Source organism: Oreochromis niloticus, linkage group LG16, assembly GCF_001858045.2.
Source record: "Oreochromis niloticus isolate F11D_XX linkage group LG16, O_niloticus_UMD_NMBU, whole genome shotgun sequence".
Lineage (NCBI taxonomy): Eukaryota > Metazoa > Chordata > Actinopteri > Cichliformes > Cichlidae > Oreochromis > Oreochromis niloticus.
In genome coordinates, this window is record NC_031987.2 from 17,977,037 (window position 1) to 18,003,461 (window position 26,425).

The 26,425-nt window shown below is 40.2% G+C and overlaps 1 protein-coding gene and 1 long non-coding RNA gene across 10 annotated transcripts in view; one reads left to right on the plus strand and one right to left on the minus strand.

The window, feature by feature from the left end:
• The window catches only part of LOC102077958 (uncharacterized), a 12,337-nt gene extending 3,727 nt beyond the window's left edge, over window positions 1-8,610 (plus strand). The window contains exons 2-3 of the long non-coding RNA XR_267204.4: window positions 241-393; window positions 7,526-8,610. This is a non-coding gene — a long non-coding RNA (uncharacterized LOC102077958). The remainder of the gene's footprint in view (window positions 1-240; window positions 394-7,525) is intronic.
• mid1 (midline 1) overlaps window positions 1-25,425 on the minus strand; it is a 26,483-nt gene extending 1,058 nt beyond the window's left edge. Inside the window, exons 1-10 of one of the 9 annotated variants that reach the window (XM_005460040.4) lie at window positions 25,327-25,425; window positions 10,533-11,254; window positions 9,260-9,319; window positions 5,220-5,315; window positions 4,667-4,774; window positions 2,234-2,382; window positions 2,010-2,137; window positions 1,241-1,384; window positions 519-680; window positions 221-428 (exon numbers count right to left, since the gene is read on the minus strand). In XM_005460040.4, the coding sequence (XP_005460097.1) occupies window positions 221-428; window positions 519-680; window positions 1,241-1,384; window positions 2,010-2,137; window positions 2,234-2,382; window positions 4,667-4,774; window positions 5,220-5,315; window positions 9,260-9,319; window positions 10,533-11,198 (1,721 nt within the window). In that variant the 5' untranslated portion in view covers window positions 11,199-11,254; window positions 25,327-25,425. Of the gene's footprint in view, window positions 1-220; window positions 429-518; window positions 681-1,240; window positions 1,385-2,009; window positions 2,138-2,233; window positions 2,383-4,666; window positions 4,775-5,219; window positions 5,316-9,259; window positions 9,320-10,532; window positions 11,255-12,813; window positions 13,259-15,350; window positions 15,663-15,695; window positions 15,717-16,838; window positions 17,057-18,570; window positions 18,862-21,522; window positions 21,673-25,326 lie in introns of those variants that run through there. The other 8 variants (XM_005460045.3, XM_005460042.4, XM_003455445.4 and 5 more) reach the window with 8 other exon arrangements.
• Between the last annotated feature and the right edge of the window lie 1,000 nt (window positions 25,426-26,425).

Sequence of the window (26,425 nt, forward strand, 5' to 3'; positions counted from 1 at the left end):
TACATTTCATAAATACAGGTTTAGTAGTAATATTCTAAATCTGAAACATCATTCACGCTTACATAAAAACGATACATCTACAGACTCAAGCAGAAATGAGAGCAGACATTCTAACTACCACTACCTAGCGAGCCTTTCTTTGTTTGATCTTGAGTCCAGCCAACCAGGAGTCTGACAATGAACTACTTGTGAGCCATTCTACGAGCTTAAATGTTTTTACCATGTGCTTCCCCCAATCAGAGCCTCCCAGTAATGGCGCCCACTGTCGATGTAGACATTTCCCGTGACACCGTAGCTGCTGTGGCTGGAGAAGCGGTCCTGACTATGGCTCTTCTTGGACGATGTCTCATCCCTCTCTACTGTCAGGTTGTCATGGGACACCCTCAGCTTCCGGTGAGCAGACTTTGGGTCCAGTTTGAATGGCTGACCTTACAATTAAAAAAAAAGTATTAATTACAATTGTCAAGTATTAATAATTATTTAGTAACACAAGCATTTCTAAACAGCTGCTGACGTACTGTTTGTCTTGAGTTTCCCTGGTTCACTGCTGCGGGTCCCAGCCTGGTTTATGGCCTTCACTATGAAAATGTACTTAGTGCCACACTGGAGTCCATGCACCGTGTAGTGATTTTGCTTGATGTTTGGTACTATCATCCAGCTATCAGCAGATTTACACAAACCTATAGACAAAGCACAAAGCAATTCACCATGAGAATTATTACTAAGTTAGTTTAAACTAAGGAGTGAGACAACACAGTATAACAACATGAACTCTTTCAATCTAAGGCTGCTATTTTTAATTCATCAAGTATAGTTGCACTGCTACTCAAGTGTGCTCGAGCGCTGAGGCAGATAAGAATAAATTGCTTGATCGAGCGTGTTGTGGCTAATTAGGGCGATCAATTCGAGCAGTCTGCTGTTTATTTCAACCCCGAGATAATATTCAGCTTACGATGTGCATCTGGATGTAAATCCAGTCTGACTGTTATTTTCCTTTCCCTTCTGAGATGCAGCAAAAATTACAGTCGTTTTGGAAACATCTCATTACCCACGAGAGCCAGGACAACGCTCTCCACTCCTGCAGCTAAAACACAATATTATGTTTGGATATTGTAGCATACCCCCTCGAACTATTTGAAAATCTTTCCCAGAAATCCTTTTCAAATCCCACCACTACTATCGTGTTTTCCACCCCAAACATTTGACCGTGGTTCCATTAGAAAACGACATATGGACTTACTGACAACATTAGATTGGCTGGTGAAGATGGCATACTGTAGCTCGTATGATACAACAGAGAATTCATCATCTGATGTCCAGTGAACCGTGATCGTGTCATATGAAGCTGTACAGAGTTCCTCGCGGATTACTGGTGGATTTGGCGCTGCAAACAGAAAACAAAAGGCAAATGTTGCCCAGAGAAAATAATGAAAGCGGAGTTGATTTCATTCTGCACACAACATCAAAATAACAAACAGAGACCAGTGATGGATAAACAGCACCAGCCATTTGTGTGTATGCACGTGTGTGTGTGTTTGTGTGAGTGTCTGCGTGTGTCCTTTATTCTGACAAGTGTAATTAATCTATATTGGAGTTCCTCCAGCTATTACAGCTACAGCCCCCATGCCGAGTTAAATTCACAGTGCACAACAGGAGCCGTGCATAAACAATCAAACCTGTTTCATTCAGCAGCAAAAAACTATTGCTGTAAATTATATGAGCTTTTTAGTTTTCTGCCACTCCTTCACAATCACATAGTTTAAATATAAACTCACCGCTGTTATGCTTGCCAAAGCCTGTAATTTTATAAATCCATAATTCACGGATAAGCTGTGGTTAATTTTAAATGCATCTTTCAATAAAGGAAGCCGGCAAATCGTATGAAAAAGAAAGTTTTGGGGAAACTGATCAGGCGGTACTAAACAAGCAAAAAGATTATAGTAATTTACACGGAGGTTTCATTTCAAACAATTAAATGCTCTGTGCTTAACATGCGTGGCCCGACTCACCTGTGAGGTAATCTAAGCTTTCTAGCATTTTCTTCTCCCTTGTGAAGTCCAAAGCAAAAGTATCAAATGTGTCATTCAGGTTAATTTCTGGTAACAGGATTTGGGAGGACGCTGTTGCCATAGACACTCTGGTACAAAGAAAATATTAACATTAATATGTGGCGACAGTTTTACACACAGCTTCTATTGTTTGTTCCTGTGTCTGCCTTTCGCTGGTGTCTCACCTCTCACAGATACTTTTAGCTGTCTGAAGAAAGCGAGTGTGGTCTGTCTCCTTGAGGGTTTGGTCAGCCTGAGTGATGAGCGAGGAGGACCTCTCAATGCACTGCTTGCAGCCGGCTATCTGCTGGGCTAGCTTCCTCAGCCTCACAGACTGGGCAGAAAATAGGATATGCAGACAGATAAATAGCTTAGTAAACTACCAACCAATGCATGACCTATGAGACGCCAACTTATCCAATGTAAAATTGGGTTTCACTTTGCCAATAAGGAAATCCTGCTGGGGAGAAAAAAAACTCTGATTTTTCAGTAGTGTCATAGTCACAAGAGTCTGTCCTACAACCTGTTTTATAAGCAATACTTGCATAAGAGGGGTATTCATGAGACATCCTACACAGTATTGTCATAGAAACCAGACCCTTCTAACCCCCCCCCTCTGTGGCTCAATGGCTTAGTGGCTGAAAGCAACCTCACAACCTGTGGCATGAGGCACGAGGTGTGGAAGGAAAGAGGCCCCCTCCAGAGAGGACCACCACAGGAAGCAAGGCTGATCTTAGTCTGACACTGAACATGGCACAGCATGCTCCCGCTTCTCTAAGGGCGTCTAACAGGGGAAAAGGAAGGGAAACCATTCAAGAGGCATAACACATCCATATTAAAAGTATGGACACCCGCTCCCGAAGTGCTCCTGATACCCAGGACAAAACAAAGCAATAAACTCTCGTCAGTATAAGTGGCCATCAATATGTTGAAATACAGGTCCAGGCTGCAGAAGAGGACTGCAATTTTTTTCCTCTTTAGAATCCAAAGTCAGCTTTTCTTTTAACTATTCTATAACCTTAACACAGCCAAGCAAATTGTGGCAAAAATATATTTGCTTGTTGCCCTATAATTGTTCATATTTACAGGATAGCAAGCAATTACATTTTAGTTCGTGAAGCATATGTCTGTTTGCCACAAGTGTCAAAATAGTCAAAATATATGCCATTTACTTAGTTTTGTGACATTTTATATGTTTTTTTCTTCTTTCCCTGAAGATTCTTCTCAGTCAGTTGCTAAAAAAACCCCCACTGTTAGGCAGCTTGACTGAATACTGAATAAGATGTGAAGCAGGAAACAGTAAACGTCACGGTAATGTGTGCTACTTTTTACTATTTGTATATTTTTGATAAAAGCTGCTTTTGAAAAGCCAGCGGTGATTGCCTGGGGGGTGGGTGAGAGAAGCTACCTGCTGAGAACAACACATTTTCAAGGCCTGCCTTCTGTTTGCATTTACACTGCTAATAGGAACTCTGAAGGGACTTAATAGCTGACCAGTGGTGGCTGCAGCACCATCCACGCTTTCTGAGTTCCTTTACTTTCACTTTCCCGTAATCCTGTTTCAGAGTTTTCTTTTTTTTTTTCTCTACATTGCAAAACAGTGTGAGTTTCAATAAGCCACACACTTCACAGACTGCTCATTTCTGCATGCATTGCAAATGTTTTAGACTGTAAAAAATTGTTGCTTGCATAGCTGACGTTTAACTAATGTTCACATTTTTTTTTGTTAGATTTGTTTTATTGATGTCCACGGTTCCTCTTGGCAGGAAAGGTCCCTGCAACTAACAAAGAAAACACTTCTGAGAACTATCATGGTCACCAGAAACCGGAAAAAATGACATCCTTCCTCCATGAATTATTAGAACTATACAAAAGTTTATGCTGCCTGGAAATCAAACTATGTATCAAGACCTGCTTTTACGTAGTGTAACGTGTGTCCAGGTGGAGCCAAATGACACATTTAGAGAACTAACATCAGTACAGATTACAAAGAAGTATGTGTCTGCCCACATTAGCTAACATTGGCCACCATAATCTTCTAGTCAAATCAGAAGCCTACACTGTGAAAGCCTGATTTTGGCTTATCCAGGTAACTTCAGGGTTATCATGGGTTTGCTTTATGATAAAGCAGTTCACATTTTCGCCTCTGGAGCAGGTTATATTGAAGATTAGAGATCAGCAGGCATGAAATCATTGCCTACTGACCAATCAGTTCACTGGAAAATAGTATCACCGTTCCTGGAAGATCCCTGGGACATCATTAATACAGTAAATCATAGTGTTTTTAATACTAAACTACTGTACAGTGCTTTTCAATTACAATGCTTTTCCTACTGCTGATTTGTATTAGACAATATGTATATATTTAACTTTTTTTTTTATCTTCCTTTGTAGAAGTTGCATTACATCACTTATGCGTCCTTCATGCGTTACATACTCTCCCTTTGAGCAGCAGAAGTGTGAAGAGTCTTTTTTTTTTAACCCATCATCTGTGATTTGTTATTGCTGTATTCTAATAAGAACAGCAACCTCGGGTGAAGAAGCAATGTTATCAACACGGACAAGGTGATAAACAAACAAACAAAAGCTATCGAGATGCAAAGTGTGATAAACGGTACCTTGCCCTCCTTTATCTTGGTAGCTATGATTTGTCTTCGCTGCTGTATGATATTAATCAGCAGGTCACACTCTTCCTGCAGCTTGTTTTCTTGTCGCGATGCATTTACCTAGACAAAACAGGGGTACAGGTAACATACATTAGAGCAGAGCTGCAATCAGCTGTCCTTGTTTACACGCACACACACATACACATATTAATTTAAAGCACAGTCATTTTGAGATAACTGACATAATGCAGTATCTTAATCCTTTATTTGAAAGGCTTTTCAATGAATCACATGCTATTTACTTTACACATATTTATTTATTTATATCTAGACATAAATAAATTCATATTTAGCTTACACATGCTGTTAAAATACTAAATTTGCAGTCATTTAACAATAATTGTTGAGCTTGTGAGTAATGAGCGCTCAGTCTTGTTGACATGATACAATTCCACATTCGGATACAGTAATTCATCACGGTGTTAATAATTTAATGAGTTGTTGCCCACGGATTGCCGAGAAAGCTAAAACCCCCAACCTGAAAGAAACAGACAAATAACCTCACCTCCACATGTTGGCAGGTTTGGATAAGTTTGCCCATCAGACTTTCCAACTCACTGGTCCTCTTGATTAGATTGCTGAGGTTGGAATCCAAGGCTTGCTGCAAAACAAAATTGAAAGGGAACATTTCATTATACACTGCCTCCCCAATCAAACTGTAAACAGCTGAATAAATCCTGGAGGAGAGTTAGGTGAATAGGAACATAAGGACCATATCAGGCCCAAGTGTAATGAGCACATGAGAGGACACACAAGGTTGCCCCTGGATATGAGTGGCCAGATTTGGGCTCTGATCAGTGTGAAGCCCCCCCCCACAAGTCCTAGCTTTGTGCCAAAGATCCCATCATACTGCCCACTAAGGCCATGAAGCTAAGCAGAGCATCTGCCAGTAATTTGGACAACTGAACCCAGGGTGTGCTAATCACCGAGTCAGATCAAAGGGTGATGTTTCGAACTTAAGCTCTTACTATAATCGGGCAGCATAGTGATGGTGTCCTGTGACATTACAGAATGTCTTCTAATATTATAAGCATTATTCATAGGAAGTAAAAGATTAATGCATGATTATATTAAAATGATTTCAATTCAAACAAAACCGTAGTCTTGCAAAACCAAAAGCAGATGGGTGGAGAAGGTTGTAACTTCAAATTTGGATGACAGATTTAGACTGCAAACTGAGGATACTGCACACCCATGCTGTAGCCACTTGTCAATTACAGTGTGTTCATGATCTCTATTTTATTCCAAATTGGACCATAATTTACAAATTTACCATGATGCTGTAATGGATATGACTGGAAATTAGTGCTTCAAAACCATAAACTCATCTGGGAAATGTTTACTGAGGTCATAAATCAAGTAAAAAGTTATTTTCCTCATATACTTCCATGCAGCCTAACTGTGTCTTGCTGGCCATTAGGAAAAAAATGCAAAGTACTTCTATACTAGCGTCATTTAAAAAAACAGACGTTAAAAAAAACACACAAAAAAAAACAGAATTTTTGGGTTCTCTTTGAAACCTACATTTTCAGCTAAATCAAATACAAGCAGAACAACATATTTCAGTCTATTATTAAGTCTTCAGCAATACATATGAATGCATCTGAAATTTTACAGTCAAAGAGTTACTGACTGCCTTTGAATTTCACTGTTTGGAACTATAGCAACTGGTTCCTAAAACATTGATTTAAAAGAAATTATTGTAGAGAACCATAAACACTAATCACAAAAATATAACTCTGAGTAACATCCCTTTATTTAAAAGGAAAAAAAAAACCCACAAATACTTTGAGATGAGACCAAACAAGCACAAGAAGCTTGCAAAGATTTAAAGCAAACAGATGGTGGGAGAGGCTCTGTCATGTTAGTTCAAAGTCTCACATTGTGATTTCATAAGGTGTGTGAGTCACTGTACTAAAATAGCAGAGCCTCTGTTTTACTGCTCTTACAAATATAATTTATTTATATGGAAAAGAAAATGTGATGAAAGCCATTTCAGATGCTCCGTTGCAGGTCCAGGTATGGCGGCTTTGAAACCCCCTAACTGGTGTACGAAACATAAGACATTCAGCTGATGGTGAATACAGCCAAACGTATGACCGTTAAAAACCACGAAGTAAAATCACCTCAGCGAAAATTTGTGCTGTACAGGCATTTTCAATTTAGCTAAAATAACTTCTCTTGCAGCGTGAATATTCTTCACATGTTTAGACAGCTCTGTCTAATGGAGGTCTCTTTCCTAAAATCATTTAAACCCGATGAGAGGAAAGAATAGTGGCTTCCTTTTGTATGGGAAAGCTTCTGGTTCCACACCTTTTCATTGGCCGGCCTCTCTTCCTTCCTCTTAGAGTCCTGAAAGGTCAACGTCAGGACTCAGACTTTTATCCTGTGTCAACATTAGAAATTTTATTCACTGCGTGACTCTTCATCCTGTGAGCAACACAGGCCCTGCTTTGCATTACTTTCCTGGAGAACACCGTAACTGTATTTGTATCATAGTGTATGTGTGTGGTAACTCTGGTGTATACATATATCTGTGTAATCGGTGCTGTATTTAAGTAAATGAATGAAAAATAGATGCAATTGTAATAAATTATCAACTTATACTTAGATTTATTAATTACCTTTTGATGAGCTTATATGATTTTAAAGCTTGTAAGTAGAAAACATTTTTTGCTTTTCATTGTTCACTTTAGTCCTGCCTTGGAATATTTCCAGAAAAAGCAGGTCAGCTGCCTCTACATCTTAACAGGCTCCATTCATGTGGCAATATGAAATCTTGAATGCTGTTTTTGATTGTTCTTGTTTCAGTTTTAAACCACCTCTTCTCTGCCAAATGTCAAATCAATGCGTACTGCTCTAAGCAACCGAGTCTGCTATGCCTGCGACCAGCCAACCACACCAAAGTGAGTGACCACGCTGGCGAAGAAGAATGCCTCTCAGTGCTGGATATTGCTAAAAATTCAACAATGGTTTCCTTCTAAAATGAGAAACGGGCTTTGACACTAAACAGAATAAAGCTTCTTCACCAGCTGTGAAAGTGCTTTCTAAATCAAAATGCAGTGGACTTGAACTAGTTTTACTGAAGACATCAAATGTAGTAAGTTAGTAATTAATACAGTCATATTTATGTTTGAACAGGTTAACTAGTAGTCTTTATTCTATAACCTTTCAAAAAGAACTTTTACAACACTGATTGTGATTTTTATAAAACTTTAAAAGTACCCACATACCGTGTGCCGCCGAGCTGTTCTAGTATAAGTTCTCTAATGCCCATGTTTGGAAATTTATATCACGAGAACATGCAAGGCGTACGTCAAAGTCAAGAGGTGAAACTAATACCTGCCAAATACACGAGTGCAATCTCTTTTTAATTAGGCTTACACAAGGTCATAACAGTGAAATGAAGAAAATTAAACATATCCGTTTTCTACTATCACTGAAAATAAATATTTCAGCACTGTGGTTGAGTATCCCACCGTCACCTCGTTATAGAGTAGTCCTGGGTCTTAATTTCATTTCCTTCTCTTGTTTTCCACGTGTTTACATGGGTTTCTTCCCACGGTTTTAATCTAGCTGGTTTGATCAGCTCAAGCTTTACAACGTCTGCATGAGTGTTTCGTATGTTTACATATAAGCTCTGTGATTATCTGGCAAAAAAGGGGGTTTTCCTTAATGCTTCTGCCTTTCCTATGACTTTAATAGGAAATATAAGAAAATATAAGATGGATAGATATTTAGATTTATTTAACTGGGATCATGTCACATAAATGAGGCTGAAACACAGACACGCACACAAAGACACACATGTGTGCCTTTACAAGTCACAGTATCCCTTTGTCTGGGAATTTGCGAGAAATGTGAGGCACTGTGGCTATAAACATGTGCTTGAAAAAAGCCAACAACTATCAACAAGCTCAGCTGCATGCCACCTGGGTCCTGTCCTATGCCATGAGAAAAAAACTATTTCTCTCTTTGTTGAAAATTGTCATTTCCTCTTTCACTTGGGGCTTCTAACAATGCAACTAACAATGCATGTGCATGTGCATCGAGGAAAAAAAAAGGAGTAAACACATCAAATTGTAAAATATGAAATACGGCGATAGGATACTTAAAAAGGTAATTGGTTAATGTTTTTCAAGAGAGAAAATAGACCTTTGCTTATAACAGTCTGCAAGAGGATGAAAATGATTCGGTTCGCCTTAATTCACCCACAATCCTAATGTGTGCAAACATCTGCAGGATTTTATTCTCATTAAAAGGGAAGTAACAATGTCACAGCACACATTAACTACTTCGTGAAATAATTAAAACACACCAGGCTCACAATGCTGAGTGCTTTAACTCTAGCATTAATAACCACCCAGGCCATATTGCCATGCCTCATTACTTCATGTTATGCAGACCAGCTGCAACTAGCGTTTCACTTTCATTTCACTGGTCTTGATTTGGTAATCGATCCCTTCAAAAGTTACATTCAGGTCCAGGCAGATCTACGCAGTAAATCTGCCCCGAATGTGTAATTAAAGAAATGATGCTGATCACCTGCTCTGCCTCCTGGAACGAATGATCACGCCCCACACAGAGAAAGCGCCCGGGAGATTTCTGCACAATGACAGCACGATCAAACAAAGGAGAGAGGTTAAGGCTGGTCCTATCTTCCCAATATGTTGCAAAAAGATTGTTTATATCCCAGTTCCACTGTGACCAAGCGTTGGGAAAGAAAGGAATGGGGACAAAAAAGGGTTTCAGTGCTGCGTGCGATACATAAAACTATCCTTTTGTGAGTCATGCATTAAGGGAGTGTTTTGTGAAAAGAAGAAGGGTGCTCTTTTTTTGTCATGCAGCGTATGCCATGCAGTTCCCTGGACAAACTTTAAGGTGAACTTTAACTGAACTGAAAAGCTTTTTGCAGCCGAGTTTAAGACTTTCCCAAATTAAAACAGTAAATGTTTGATGTTCCCTTGTGTATGGTAACTTTCTTTTTTGTGTTAAAGTTCCATGGAACAACTGGCTTATAGTGGACGATAAAATCATCCTGTGGTGTTTGCGAGTTACTTTATACACCTACCTAAACTAGTTTTTTATGATAGAAGCTTATTTGTGAAGAAAAGCAGAACCACCATTTTTTTTAATCCACCAAACAACATCTTCTGTCTTATTCACGTCGGCCCATCTACTGACAATGAGCAGTACAACCTAAAAGTGTGAAAGCAGTCTCTTACTGGCCAAGTGGGAAACGGCTTCAAAGTAAACACATTATTGCTAAGTGTAATTTAGAGAGGAAGTCATTTCGTACAATTATTTATTTCACAATGCCGAATAAAGGAACTTTTGTAGTGTTTGCTAATTCGCTACAGAAAAACTCAACTCTAAACTTGCTTCACAAAAACACCCCTCTATCTCTCTTACTAGAACTGTGAAGTATTATTGCACTTATTCTTGTAAATCATCTGTATTTTTCAAGTAGCAAATCCTTCATGGAGTACTTTCTTATTGACTGTCTGTTTCAGATAAACGACTTAAAAAATAAATCGATGAGATTTAGTTTCACATGCCTGTAATCAATACTCTTAATTTATGTCTGTGTGTTTGTGCGTTGCAAAAAATCGAGCTGTGCAAAAAGCCCACTTAAGTTTATCATAATGTGGAAATTCAATATTTTCATTATCAGCTTGCCAACCTGTCATGCTGAGAAGCTGAAAGAGGTTTTTGAAAAATTCAGAAACCGTCTCTCAATTATGTGCGGGTAACATTAGTGGGAAATCTGTTCTCGCTGTGTCCTAAATCCCCGAGCTTCTCTAAAATTATTTCTTACCTTGAGTTTGTCATATCGGTCACTGAGGGCTGCTACTTGGTGGTCTCGGTGTCGGCCAACTAGCTTACACAATGCGCAGATCAGCTGCTCATCCGTCACACAGTACATGTTGACCTTCTCGTCCTCGTGCTCCAGACACATAAGCCCTCGTAGATGGGAGTCAAGCAAAGGCTCGATTAGACGGTGGCCCGTGAAGGGCTTTTTGTTTGGATGGGTGGCCTTGAGACACTCCTCGCAGTATGACACCTCGCAGGTGACGCAAGTCTTCACGGCATCCTGCGGAGGGTCCTGCTCGCAGAACTGACACTGGACCCGGTTGCAGGGGGACGTCATGGCTGTGCTGTCAGGGACGGCTCGCTCACGCCGAGTCTCGTTAGGAGAGTTGGGTCCACTTAAAGAAGCTTTCTGGTAGCGGTCGATGATATTCTGCAGAGTGACGTTGCGTTTGAGTCCCTCTAAGCCCCTCTGGTTGAGGGTGATGACATAGCGACAGGTGGGGCACTGAAAGGCGCTGATGGACTGAATTGGCTCGCTGGGGGTGCAGTGGGAGATCAGGATTCGGTGGGCGCAATTGAAACAAAGACTGTGAGCGCAGGGTAACAGCAGTGGGTCCTCGAAAAGCTCCAGACAGATTGGGCAGGTCAGCTCCGACTCCAGCGTTTCCATTTTCAAGCAAAACAAAGCGGGATGTTCAGCGAAATCCAGGGAAGCTGATCAGCTATCTGTAAAGATGACACAAAAATAAATCAGGAAATGCTAGCAGCAGCGACAAAGGTTAAAAAAATGATAGACTGTTGCTTATTAGTTTCTATCAAGTTATTTTTTCTGAGATTAACTGATGGAGAAACAATAGTTAGCTGGAGTCCTAATGTCCACAATCAAATCCAAAATATTCTTTGGAAGAAACAATAAAAAACACATTACGCATACCCGATCTAATTACCAGTATTTATGATAACAAAAACAAAGTTATTCATCTCTACTTGAGTTTCAGTCGATTTCTGGTGCATGCTGAATGTAAAAAACATTAATATTTTATTACATAAATATTTGTAAGAGATATCGGATTATGGAAATGAAGAATACTGGAAAAATAAAACAAGCAAGCAGGAGAATTCTCGGGCAAAAACACGTGTTTGCACATAATACATAAACATGTATCAGCTTTCAGTTTGGTCTGTGTGGCTCAACTGAGAACTTAAAGAATGCAGCAGCAGCTCCTTTTAATTTGGCACAGGAATAGTCTAGCCTGTCTATACTGTAGCCCATAGGCCAGCGGGCCAGTGAGGACTGACAACTCAGCCAAGCAGAAGTGTATTGGCCTGCTTGCTGATGGCTGGGGCTACACACCATCACAGACACTAAGCCTTTGTTCCCGGCCAGTCAGACACCCCAGCTGCGAGTGGACACACTGTGCTCACAGCGTCTTTCTATGTGAACTCTCTACCTCCACTCATTATGTGTGAAGAAGGCAAAAGCTCATTATCAGGACAGTCGGGCACAAGTAGCCTTTTGAAGTTATGAGGATACAGCAATTACCTATGAGCTACAAACCTGGGTTTGTTCTTTCTATTCTATTCAAATCCTCGCAGACATTCAGTGATCCCACTGTACTGCACAAGAAAAGAAGCAATTGTTGCACTTGTCTCTTGTGACTCTGATGCATCTGCGGGCCTTTGTTTCAGTGCTATTTTGTTCTTTAAAGGCAAAGCAGTAAATGTAGGTGCCTAGAAATTGAGAATCAAGGGATACCGCTCCATTGTCCAAACCCCTCTGGTGTGAACAAAATATGCTTTCAGGAACAAATATTATTTAAAAACAATACCATATTATGTTAACTTTACAGATGATATGAAGTCATTTATGCATTGTACTAAAGCACATAAACCTCTACGGGGTAACAACATGGTAGTAAAACATGATAAAAAAAACTTGTTCAAATTTTCATTCACTTGTTAGATTTTTCACAGCAAGAGAAAAGACAAAATCACACATTATATTTTTTTAGCAGAGCAACTGGATAAACACAATGCTTTTGCAAGTTGTTATTTTCAATAGGATGCCCTAAATACAAACTAAATAAAGGGCTTTGTATGATAAACACAAAGCAAAAAGACACTTATCCTCTGATGTCATCGCTTATGGTATAAAATATCCTGACATTATAAAAAGCTTGTAAAACAACACTGTGGCAAAGAGCCCTTGCAAACTGCGTTACAGCCCCAAGTACATTACGCACTCCTGAAAGTGCTCCCATTCATACACAGTTTACTTTACCCACCGATGGATTTCGCCCCACTTTGTACTGCCGAGACATTTTTGCTGAAGGAGAACTTCTGACTCGAATCATGAAAATATGTTTATACCACAAAATGCACCAGTCATTAACTCCAGCATGCTTGTAGAGATATGCATCCAGATGGCACAAGTTTTCAGAGCCCCATAAGTCCTGCAGCAGAGCTGTCATTAAGCAAGTGATTGAGCAAGAGGTAGCAAGCACAACAGGAAAAGTTGCCCGACAATTCCAGGAAAGCCAGCTCCACCTACAGCTGGAGCTCAGGCCAGTACTGGAAGAAGAGAGAGAGAGAGAGCAGGCAACAGCGAGAGAGAGAGGGAGAAAGAGAGAGTGCGCGTGTAAGAGAGCGAGAGTCAAAATCAGCAAATAAGCAGAGGCACAGTATCATGTAGAGCCCTAGCTCACATCCTCACAGGCAGGTCAGTGTCCCCCTCAGCCCTGCCCATTCAGAAATTCAAAGCGTTGGGATCAGTTTCACGTTCCCTTGTGTGACTGTACCTCTGCTTCAAGCAGCACAATGCTGAGGTACTTGGCAATTCCACCAGAGATTCAAAAAGAAAGGCTGAAGACACAAACACAGATGAGAAGGAGCCCGAGAGGCAGCGGGACTAATCTGTGATGTGGGACAGAGGTCTGGGATTCCCGCAGCATCCAACCAAGAAAACGATGTGGAATCGCTGGTTTACCATCTATCGCAGTCTGTTATCCCTCCTCTCAGAGGCCGTTGTTATTTAATATGCAACAAATCTGATGCGATGGATTTTTACAGGCTGCAAAATAACTGTAAAGTCACTCAGCAAAAAAATGCTGAGGCACCAAGAATCTGCCATACAATTACAAATAAAGACTGGCACTTTCTAACATTATCTGCTACATTCCAGTCTGTACCAGCTGGCCCTCATGTGGGAATCACTGAGGTACCATCTGCTTACCATGTGCCTCTATTTCCAGACACACCCCTGCTGCGCTCCATTTGAATTCTTCTGTCAGTCAAAAGAGTCCCCAGGGTGACTTTTCTCTCTGAGAGACAGGTACACTGTAACTATTAAAGGCATGCTACAGTTCGTACAAAGGACTGGGTAGAAGGTACATTGCATGCGAGATACATATTGGAATGTCACTGGTATTCCCAGGGAATTTGGTGTCTATTATAAGATCACACAGAGAATTGATCAGTTTGAATAAACAGCTCTTAGGGAAACCAGGAGAAAAATGTACGACGATGACCGAAAAGATTCAAAGTTAAGTTTAAAAATAACCTCTTTTTTTGTTCTTTGCCAAAGTATTCACAAGTGTAGGGCAAGATTCTGACTTCTGTTCCCATTTAATGAGAAAAAGGGGCACAGTCAAATGCTGGTACTTACTGTCTGTCTATGGGGCATTGTAATATTGCCTACATAAAATTTCATTACCTTTTGGGACAGGCTGTATTAGGTTATATCACATATCCACACCAATTGGAACATGCATTAGTAATGACAGACATTGTATTGATATAATATTGCTATGGGAGTATTCTGGTGTTATGAAGTTACATACTTTGAGACCATAAAGCATTAAATATGAAAACAAATGAGATCCAAAGTTCAATTCTCTCAACAATAATGGTTAAATAAGATAAGACCTTAATTTTGGAGAGCAATACGATGGTACAACCAGAATACTACATAAAACCTTGTACAAAAACATCTGACTCTATACATTACTTTAACAGCTACGTTTGGCAAACTGATTGCTTTTGGATAAGTGCAGCATTTTCAGCTGACAGTTTCTCTTCATAGTCTGTAGTGAGAAAGATGCTTAGGGTATGGTATCCAAAGAATCACAGGTATGGGAAATAACAATTTAAATGTGTGCTTGTCTTTAAACTGGAGTACTAACTGAACATGTGTAATTTTATTTGATTAGGAAGTCACCTAATGGGTCACTAAGAGATGAAACAATTACAAAGTCTCAGATATGAAGACAATTTCCTGTTCAAGTACTGCCTAATCCCTTTGGTTATGGTCTTTTATCGCCCTTAATGATAGCTCTGAACCCTGTATTCGGAGTCTGAAAGAGTGTGATTGCTCTTTGTCTTCCTTCCTGGGGCACACACCTAACATATTTATCTGTAATCCTGTCTTCACAGCGTAGCTGTGACCAATGTGTGGCCTGTTGCTGCTCCCTGAAGCAGCCAGCTCAGCAGCGGCCCACTCTGGCCTAATATGATTTACAGCTGCAGCAGCACAAATCAGCTGATTAGACTGACAAATCTACCTGATGTGCAGCTGCACACATTACTGAGATTAGCTTAATGGGGCCTGGCCCTGACCAAGGGCTACAAATGCTGTTATTTAAATGATTACGGAGGACAAGTTAATTACAAATCTAAATATTTCGGCAACTGAATTTAAAACGCATCTGTCAAGCACAACTGCACGGAGAAGAATAACAGCGTTATAAGTTTTGGTGTTGTGGCTGTGCAAACAAAGCTTTAGCTGGAAACGAGCTCCAATTAATGTTAGCAATGGCATTCTCACAGCGTAAGAAATGGAAACGGAGGTGTAGAGGTCAGCTGAAATATGTTCATTCTTCCTGCCTGTCACTTCTCTGCATGTTTACTGACACAGGTCATCCCGGTCAACATCAGAAGTTGCACCAAACTCTCATTTCCTCTTCGCGGCTTGGCAGGTGGCATCAGCGGGGAAACACTGTATCTTTTCCACCACCACAGGAACTTTAGAAAATGTGACTTTCCAAGTACGCAGCTGTGGTCTGTGACTCAAACGTCCACACACAAGAAATGTCTCCTTCACCTCGAATCTATCTCAATCTGCACGTTTTTGCTGAAATCATAAATAATGTTTAGACCTGCTCTTGTTTACCCTCTGTCCCCTGTGCGAGGACAAGCAGTTTGCAGACGTCATTCAACAAGAATGAGTCTAACTGCTGTGGAAAACATTCAAAGAGCGACATCGTGTGGCTGATTTGTGAACTACAGCAAGCACAGTGTCCGGTCTGACGTTATAATTAAATGGTGACCTATAAATTCCCACCAAAATAAAAAATAACTGCAATCTTAAGAAACGTGTAAAAATTTAATAGTCACTTAATACTTCTGTTCCCAAAGCTTCCACCACTTGCAGCTCCTTCTCCTAAAGTCTAATTATTATACATTATAAAAAGACCTTGTGAGTTACCATGGTGACAGCTTGATATCTATTTGTCACACTAGTGATCAGAGGCAGTGCTCTGGTGGGAAGATGTCTAACATTCCTCCTCAAGTGAATGAGATAAGTTACTTATTAACAGGGGCAACCACAGACTCAGATGCGGTAACTCAGCTTCACTCTTCATTAGCTCTGCTCTGTTTTTATGTATGCAGGGCTGATGCAAACGGGCTCACGCATGCACGCACAAACACACACACACACACACACACACATAAATATATATATATATATAGATAGATAGATGTTGCAGAGGGAAAATGTGTGTATCCTTTATCTTATCAGCTCAGTAAATGGTATTTTGTAGGTCACGAGGCCACAAGATTGTGGTTGAAAGAGTGGCTTTATCTTCCTCAGTGCTGCAGTGGATCTCTAAGTCTGAGCAAGGGTTGAAAAAACAGGGAAATGGGAGGAGAGAGAGGGAGGGAGGGAGAAATGAAAATATGGCTAAAAGATATATTCTTTCAGACAGAGGCCATGTAAAAGTGTGTGTTTTAGGAAATGCCACACTGAATTGCTGCTTTAACGCTGGAAATCGACTTTGTCTGCTCCCACTCTCTTTGACGCTTTTTAATTACAAAATCCCCCTTGGCCCTCCAAGTTAGTCATCTTATTCCACAAGTTCTACCCACACTTCATAACATGAAGGAATCTGTGAGCACCACAAGGCCAAACCACCTCAGCTCTTGCACAGATCCTTGCCTACAGGCTTAGAAACATATGACTCATTGTTTTGGTAGAAAAATACAGAGGCACAGAAACACAGTGAACAGAGCTAAGAATGACCCTCTGACTTACCTGCCACATGATTACAGCGATAAACAAGCAGAAGGAAAGAGCCACGTTTAAAGTCAGTCAGTGTTGATAGTTAGGCTCTACCAAGCTGATCCACTGCAGTGGTCTGAACTTTAAGCAAAGTCACTCGCCCCCTGAATCTCTGTGAGTTTCTGACACTAACTCTTTCCTCCTAGCCTACTGAAAAAACAGCAGGAAGATCAAAACTTACCACCCTTTTCTCTTCCCTCACTGAGAACTGCACCTATCCCATCTACAAGTAGTGGGCTGCAAATTGTTGAGATAGCCAATCATAAGAAAGGGGCAGGCCTTTCACTGGTTTGGTCTGTCTCTCGGAACTATTAGAGCATAGGGTGTTACCATAACTCTGGAAAGAGGTTTGCTGTCATCCTCCAATGGATTTTTCCCCCCAAATAGCTGAGCTGCATGCCACAAAAACAACATGCACTGCATTAATAAACAGATTCATTTCAGATTCATTGCATGTTCCGTACGATGAGATTTGCATATAATATCAACCAAAATTTGCAATGCTTTATAGTTAACCCCGCTAAAATTAGTCGAGAATAATGCAGCTAGAAATATGCTTCACGCCTAAGTCACGGTTCAATGGAGCCAAATGAAATAGTGCCTCACGAAACACAGTAATCAATTATTAATCAACTGTTCAGAAAGTACAAGAGCGACACTTTGCAAATGCTATCATGGCTAAGCAGAGGTATATTAATAGACTGTCAGTCATTTATGCCATATAACTATTAAGAATTGCTATCTTCATTATCTCAGTGCTGATGGATAACATTGCTCAAGGTAGGAAGGTTACTTTACGTTACCTTGGAAAACACTCAGAAGAAAGCTTATTTCTTAAAGCAATAACACCTTTTTTCTTTCTTTCTTCCTTTTTTTTCTTGTGAACACATTCACTGAAATGGAAACACACAGGAATGTAGTGTGGCTGCGACAGCTGACTTAGATATTGTTGAAAGTTTTCTCAGATTGTTGGCATCTGTTCACCAGTCTCACAGAAACGCTTCCAACACAAACATGTGCTGGCTGACAGGATTGGCATCCAAATAGTGGGACTGATAACATCAAGTTTGATCCGTTTATTAGCACTGAATTCGAGCTTACTTTTTAGGCAGGACATTACCTGCAACAACCTTGTCAACAACATAAGGTCAGAGTGGTTTTTCTTCTTCTTTTTTTAAATGGCATCCGTATAAAGCAGACGTTTATGTTGTGGGGTTAAACCACAATATATAAGGCATGCCTTGGTTTTGGATTAGCTTTAAGCCAAAACCCTGGAGGAGGAGCAGTGAGACCTTATTTTTCAGTATAAAAAAGGATCAAAAGAAATGTAGGGGAATGCCAAATAACTTAGATTCTTATATAGGTTAACTCAAATAATGACTTGAAATGCATCATAAACTCATTAACATCTTGGATATGGTTGCAGCTGCAGTTAGGTCAGCACAATGTGCAGTGTTGAAGCATGCAATAAAGTGTAAAAATATTTAACTGAGCACGACAGAAAAATTCACTGGGCCATAAAATCACCATTGATGTTTGTTTACATTTTTATATCTACATTTCAAACATGCAGACAAAAAAAATATGCAGAATACTGTGTTTAATTTAGCACACTAAAACTCCCTCAAAGCCAAACTCCAAAGTCTAAAAGAAGCCTAAACAGCTTTTAAAGTGTCATCCACTGGAAATACAGATCACGCCTTACCTCGCTGTCTGTTACTCAGTCAACCACACAGTTCACAGCCAGGGTGACAGATGAATACAGAAATAAAGCCCAGGAAGGGATTTTTCTCAAAACACCGGCTTTCCTCAGAAGCCTCCCTTCAGCTCCCACTTTCTGTCTGGGTTCTGCTGCTTCATCTGTCTCACTGCTATCTCTGAAATTCTCTTCACACAGCCTCTTTTTCTCTAATCCTCTATAAAAGAAGCCGAAACTGCTCCAAATGGTTCAACCAGGCGCCGACTTCTCAGGCTTTTCCCTCTTTGTATTATTTTGTTGGCTGGGATCATTAACTTAGTCCCATGAGAACACAAGGAGGTAAATAACCCCCCTCCTTCCTGTGGGAGGCTGTCAATCACAAATGATGATGAGGCAGTGAAGGGGGTGCTTTTAGCCAACAGGGAAGAACTCCTGATTGGTCACCAGGGAACAGAGGTGCTCTGCATGACAAATGAGAGCTCTGGGATAGATTGAATTGTGAAGATGCTCAGCAAAGTTTACATGCTCTTTTATAATAGCCCTTTTGCATCTTATTCATTCACCTGTCAAAAGAATGTAAAGCCATGTTAATGAATAATCAAAGAGAGTAGCAAATGTCTATTTAATGCAGCTGAATTCAGGAAAATGTAATTTATGTTGTAAACGGCTGACTACTGTCAACACAAATAATCCCAGGATCTTTAAATGACTCTTTGGTACAGTCTGGACACTCAGCGGGGGGACTGCGAGGCAAGTATAAAGCTTCCGTTGCCATGACAGTGTGGCAAGAGCAACGGTGCATCTTGGCGCTCCAGCCAAATGCCACTCTAATCTTTTCACTGGCAAACCTTCAGCTCTCTCTTCACAGCTTGTTTGTTTCTCAGTCAAGCCTACTGCTGTCTGTCACTGTCCAGTTCCTTCCAGCAACCCATGCCAATCTAAAGTCTGCAACGTTTTGTAAGGAGCAAAAATGTGTAAAGACGCTGTTAGCGAGACAACAATACCTGAGAGAGGTCGCTCTCCTCCCGGTGACCATGACTAAATTGAGAAACAAAAGGCAAATTAAGCAGCGTGACTCCGATGGCCACGTAGCTAACATACTAATGGATGTGAAACTTCACAGGACAAATCAGTTTAATACATAAAAAACAACCAAGCGGCATACAAAGATAAGCTAATATGACTGTCAAAAAAACTTTGTTTAGTGGCATTTTAAGGCCGGCTCCCAAAGAGCAGAAATAAACACATTTATGGCATCATTTTTAAATAATACAGTGTATGGCTTAAAATTAATGGCAGGGCTGTTCTGGGTGGTACAGCGAGCTATGCTAGCTAGGCTAGGCTGCTAGCTGAGTCACTGAACTTCTTCTTATAGACTTCTTGTTGTAGTTGGACAAATAATTTGTCCAGTTTTGGTGATTATAATTCTAATATTTTATTTGTATGTGACTGTGCAACCAGAAAGTCTGTAAAAGGACCTTGCTAAACAAGCTAGCTATTATTTCCTGAGAATTTAGCACTCTTTTAGCACTCCTTCCTTAAATTATCTTCTTTCTGGGAGCAGAAAACAATAATAATGCTAAAGTTAAGTCTGGATGCAAAACACAGCAAAGGTAGATATTCCTCACATCAGTCCTTAGATGCACACGACCTTTTCAATAATTTCCAACAGCAAGAAAATCAACAGGAAAGTGCTATTGCTCTGCCCAAGGCCATAGAGTGCTATATATATATATATATCCACAAATTGTCTGCAGAATAATTAGTTCACTACTTGCTCTCATATTGAGAATCATATTAGGGCAGTAAAAGGCAATAAAACTCAGGACATTAAAGTCATCCTGACATTTGCAGCCAGCTTTTTAAAGATGAAAATGACTTGCTACTTCAGGGTCAGTCTAAAGTCACGCCCTATTCTGAACTGTAATAAACACGAAGTGGAAAAATGTCTGTTTCTGTTTTACTCATCCCATAAATATAAAACTTGTCTGGGCTGTGGTTTTAACAACTGTCCCCACCTCACCCACTGGAAACCCAATCTGATCCTTGTTAACACACAAATTCTCAGGGGCTTTCAAGTCCAGCAAATTGATCCATATTTATTTTGGTATCTTCTTGTTACTTAGTAGCTCTGCTTCCCACTAAAAGCAGATATGATAAACTGTATAAATCCAAATATTTACCACGGATTATGTCATAATGCATCAACATGACTGAAATATAAACTGGCAGTTTCATTCTATCAAGCTGATATCAAATTGGACTCCAGATGTTTGAGGAGTAACAGAAGCAATTTTGTTTATGCTTTGTTAATGCATTTGTATATGTGACCTTTTGTGGACTGTTTTTTTAGTGTAATCCTACTAGAATTAAAAAAGGGTCATATTATAGTGCACATATATTTCCTTATCAATAAATAACAGCATGGTTGGAATAATTATTTAAACAAATGAATATTCATCCTCACTAAATAAGGCCATTTACAGCCTGAGGCAGTTCTCTTGATGATGGCTGGCACATCAAGCTCTATAAATTGGGAAAAAAAGACCTGAAAAGGGCTAGAAATACCCTCCTGAAAAAGCAGATAAGAAGTTAGAAAAAATAGGCTGTGAAATTGAATGTTACATAAACTTTGATGAGGAAAAAAAAACAGGATCTATCCAAGTGAACAAATGAGCAGACATTTTTAAACTGCATCATCATCATCATCATCATATGCTCCTTGGTGTTTAGTCTTTCCCAAGTTCAAACCTCTTTCATACCTAACAAAGAAATTCTTAAATATGCATTAAACAGAGAATAAAATTTAAGGTGACATTTTTGAACTAGAGGACAGACACCATATACTCCAAACAGTGCTCTGACAATGATGAGAAATGCTCACTAAAGCATCAGGACTAATTAAAGAATCAGGGTATTTCATTAGCAGCCAAACAGTAACAAGTAAATCTGACTTACATGGTATAGCAGAATAATCTTCAAAAACGCAGAAGTAAGATGCAACTCCCACTGGCAGCTCAGCTCTCTTTTTCAGCAGCACATGGGAAATTAAACAAAACATACAGTAGCATCCTGGCTAGTCTCTTTCCACACTCCCTCCCTCATTGGTAAAGCTCTCTACCCTACCCCAACCCCAGCCGTATGCTCATGCGAGCGTAAAACATGTCCAGGAAGCGTCACTTCCACTGGGCTATTTCATGGATACTGTCTCCATTAATGCCTGGGCCCATCAACCCCCCCTATTCCGGGGTTGAGCTCTTGCCCCTGGCACCCCACCCTCTCAGCAATGAGACAAAGAGGTAACAAATGGAGAGACAAAGGGGGGTCCACAAACCTTGGGGGACCACATTTTGATGAGTTTCTAACTAAGCAGCCAGGCCTTGAACAGATGGGATCAGTCTCCAGGGCCATCCTGCATGGCTGGCTTTAATACACAGCTATATACATCCGCGCAATTGTTAAGGTCTGCTCACTAAATGGCATGCATCACCTCATAGAGCACATGCAAGCGAAAGGCAACACAAAGGAGAATATCTTTACAATGTTATGTTTGCCATTAAGCCTTCAGAAATGACGGTAATTAAAGTCTGAATGTACATGCCCAATTGAGTTAGCGCGTGCTTTGGCATCCAGATTGTCCTTTTGAGTGCAAACAGTGATCTAAGCAGCAATAATTATTTTCCTAACTAGGACAGTCCAAAACACTTCTCATTTTGCCAATAAACAATAAGATGAAAGCGTAGACTGCCCCCGCCATGGCAAAGGTTCAACACTTTAATTGCTTTCATCCCCAAGGCATGATGCCCACAACTAAGCAACACACAATCAATCCAAACATCAACCAAATGAACGAGCCCGTTAGTACCAGGCCAATTAACACTCACTGCAATTTATCTTCAGCTTTCAACGGAGGTGTTATTTGGTGCAATTTAAGCTGGTATCTCAAAGAAAATCTGCACGTCTTCATTTTTAGAGTGTAGGAGGGTTAAGGATATAAACTGTAGAAGATCCAGCATCTACGTACGCACATTCACTGTGCTTTATGATAGACTGGCAGAACATATAGAGCCGCTGTGGGCAGTGACCTAGAAATGATTCTTGTCCTCTCAGTTTTCTGCGGCTTCGCTGATGCTACGTTCAGTTATGCCAGCAACAGAATCAATTATCAGCCCTGTTCTGCTCTCTACTATAGTGTATCAGACGAATACATGCTGTGATCCTAAGTGGTGGGACTGAATTTATTATAAAATATTGACATAAACAGGCATGTTTTAAGGGATTCCCTACAGAGTATGTCTGTTTAGTGCTTTTAAAGCAATGCTTTTAAGACACTCTGTTAATGTTTGAATAGTTATAGCCTTATTCGGCACGTATAAAGCTATTTACTACACTCCACCCTGAAATGATGAGCATGAAGTTTTGAAAATTATGACAAGGGATCAAAAGAAAAAAGTGGAAGAACAAAGGAAACGTTCATATATCATTTACAGAGGAAACTAGTTATACTGTGTGGTTCAAAGCCTAGTGTGTCTGGTGCTTTCTCACTGAATTGAAACACAGGATTTTTTTTTTTTCCTTTTTTTGCAAAAGTAAGGTCATGTTTTATGTTTAGTCCACACCACAGCCCCAAGGCCTGAAAGTCGTGGCTTTTATTTTATTTTATTTTCTCTTTTTCCTGACAAAAATGTATCTTTCTGAAAGAGTGCGTGGTGAACGCCTGCTACATTCTTGCTGCTTGGAGGAGTCTGTAATTGCTTCCAGCTTCTGAGGGACCCACTAAAACTAGTGTCACGTCTTTATCATTATACTCTCACTGACAACACTGAAGTTATCTTATCAAAGATAGTGAAGCATTGAGCTAAATACCCCCACAAACACAAGCGGCAGCAATTAAAGACAGTACTTATCCAACACAGGAAGGAATAAAAGTGTGCCGTCTACTCTCCAGTGAAGAGGTTTAACACTTATCTGTTCTCCAGTTCTCCGTTAGAGAAACAAAGACACAGTGCCACTGTGCTCAAACATCCTACGCCAGGATTTGCTTGAGGAGCTCTGAACATCTGTTTTGGTGCACTGTGTTCATGCGTTCATAGAGACTGTTGGAGCCAAAGGCAGAACTGCAGCTGTTGAGATCTGGGTCAGCTGCGTCTGAGCTGAGCGATGTTTTCAACACACTATCTTCGCGGGTTAAATTAAATTTTGACTCTACCGTCGCCGTTTCATTTAGCACTGACCATGATAACCGCCGTCGTGTAGAGAACGTACACATAACAGTCTGTCACTGAGGTGTTACTGCTTCGCTGTATATGTTGGCTTGGTGCGGCCCTACAAAAAACCTTCACTTGCACTCCATCTACATGTCAACAAAACATTCCTTCGAGACAGTTTAGGACACATTACTCAACCATGGCCTGTGAAGCACATTCTTCAAGGTTTTATAATGGATGAAACATTTGCAGAGGTATCACTGATAGAGGGATATGCTTCAGCTGCACAGCGCGGTGAGTCCAAACACATGCATGCGCACACATTACAATCACACGGGCCCCATTTCCCCACAAGACCCCATTCCCATTTACAGTTATTGGCTCTGACAATGAGAGTGACCTAGCATCAGCTCTCGCTCTGTCACAACAACGAGGCGCAGAGAATTCACAGCTGATGGAGTTGGCACTGCTGAGCCGATGGAGACTGTTTTGTTTATCATTTGGAGTGAGGACTGACGAAATAGAGCTATGTAATGAAGGCGAGAGGGAGTTTTAAAACATATATTAAAATCAGCAGACATCCAAAGCACTCAGGGGAATAATAATACATTCAAGCTATCTTCTTCTGTGTCTTTATAATATGATTATTATTCAATACCTCAGGCACAAAAGATTAATGTTAAGAAATAGTTCGGTCTCTTAAAACTGTAGCAAGCAGGGTGTTTCAGAGAAAAAACAGATCCAGATGCTTGCATGTAGGAAAGTACTAAAATCCTAAATGAATTCACCAGAGTTCCCTATCCGCAGTTATTTGGCACAATTGCACATTCTGGTCTGTCTGAAACAACATGGCATTGCTTCAGTTCCCACCAAAATAAAAGTTAGAGGGAGGGAAATGCCTCTCGTTGAAACTTATGAGCGATCCAGGAAAAATACACAAAACTGCACAAAACCTTAGCACCACGTTTCTTCCTGTGCGTAGCAAAAGATTTATTTATTTTTTATTTTTTTGCCAGCTGAATAATTTACCAGCAGTTGTTTTGTTCAGTTGTCAGCAGATTTGATGCATGTGCACGCATGAGTGAACTTCATATTAAGACAACATATCTGGCCTCCCTCCCTTTTAAATTAACTTTTCTGTTGAGAAGCACAAACAACCCACACTTTTAGTGTCTTACGTGTTCTTCTTAAGCAAACCTGTTTGTGCGATCTTGTGCATCCATGCGTGTATTCTCCTTCACTGTGCAGACTGCAGTGTGTCAGTTTCTTATGTAGACTATAGCAGATTCCAAGGATTTCAAGTAATGTGCAATGATTGATGTGCAAAAAAACCAAAAAAAAGTTGAAAAAATTGCAAGAAACCTTTTATGAAAGGATAAAGGCCCCCACTTTCACCTTTGTGACTTAGCACAGTGCTAGTCAGTTTCCCTGCTGTTCAGTTTGAAGTGATTAGCACTGATCATGCAATAAAAAAAACAAAACCTTAAGTCAAGACTCTGCACTAATTAAAGTCACTTAATCCAATCCCACTAAATGTTTCTTTAACAGATCTTACCTGCTTCCCCATGGCTGCAGTGGTATGTGTCTCTGTCTGGTGAATAAATATTAGGCTAAAACTGAGTGTTACTGTCAGGCAGCTGGTACTTCCCCTGAGGTAAAACAGGAGACAGACGGCTGAAGGTGTTCTGTCTGCATGTATACTCCCCTTCAGTTGGGGTGTGTACCTACACATACCTCACTGACACACACTCTGCTTCTCATCTGCTGTACAGGTTTGCACAGGAGCACGGAAAGCTCCTGAGAAGAAACTTAACCCTTTGATGAGTTAGCATTAAAGACGCTGATTATCTTGAAACCCAACCAAAAGCTTGTGGATTCTATTCTTGGTCCATCAAGGTAGTGGCAATGATATTAATGGCCGTTAATGAGTAGCATTCCAGCTTTCAAAAACAGAGTGTAAAGGGTGACTAGTGTAAATCAGCATCATAACAATACTGATAGAGAGATCTCCTTCTTCACCATGGGTGGCTTGTGTTAGCAAGGAGAGAAAATAAGTTTTAAGCTTAAGGATTTGCAGCAGCCAGCAGCAAAGGCAAAAAAAAAAAAAAAAAAATCTTTCTTGCTATTAAGCAAGAGAGAATTGGTTTCCTCCACCCTAATGAGAATTCATCCTGCGAGATAGATGAGTCAGTCTCAAAACACAATTCCATACTTGCAATAATGAGATCATATTTGAGGAATTGGGTGTACGGCTTTCAAGCAGGAAGAAAAAGTCAAGGGTTTGAGCTAGACCTCACCTTATCTTATGAAATTTTCACTTTTCAACTCATAATAAAATCACTGAGTATTAACATTCACAGTGCGCACATGTCAAACAAGGTGCTGTAAGAAAAAGGAATAACAGGAAGGAAGAAAAAAACAGCGAGAACCTCGCTTTTCTTTACCCAGTTCTACTGAGGTAGAGATTTTAAAGCTTGTGTGGCTAGGATCTGGTCAAGTAATAAAAAAAAGGCCACACAAAACAAAACTGAAAAATGGACTGGAAAGTTCTGGAAGCTGCCACTTAGAGGAAACTTAGAAACCTAAGACTGCAAGCCTACGCAGGTTATTTTGGATCAGAGAAAGGAAAGTTACAAATCATGTAGGAGTTCAAA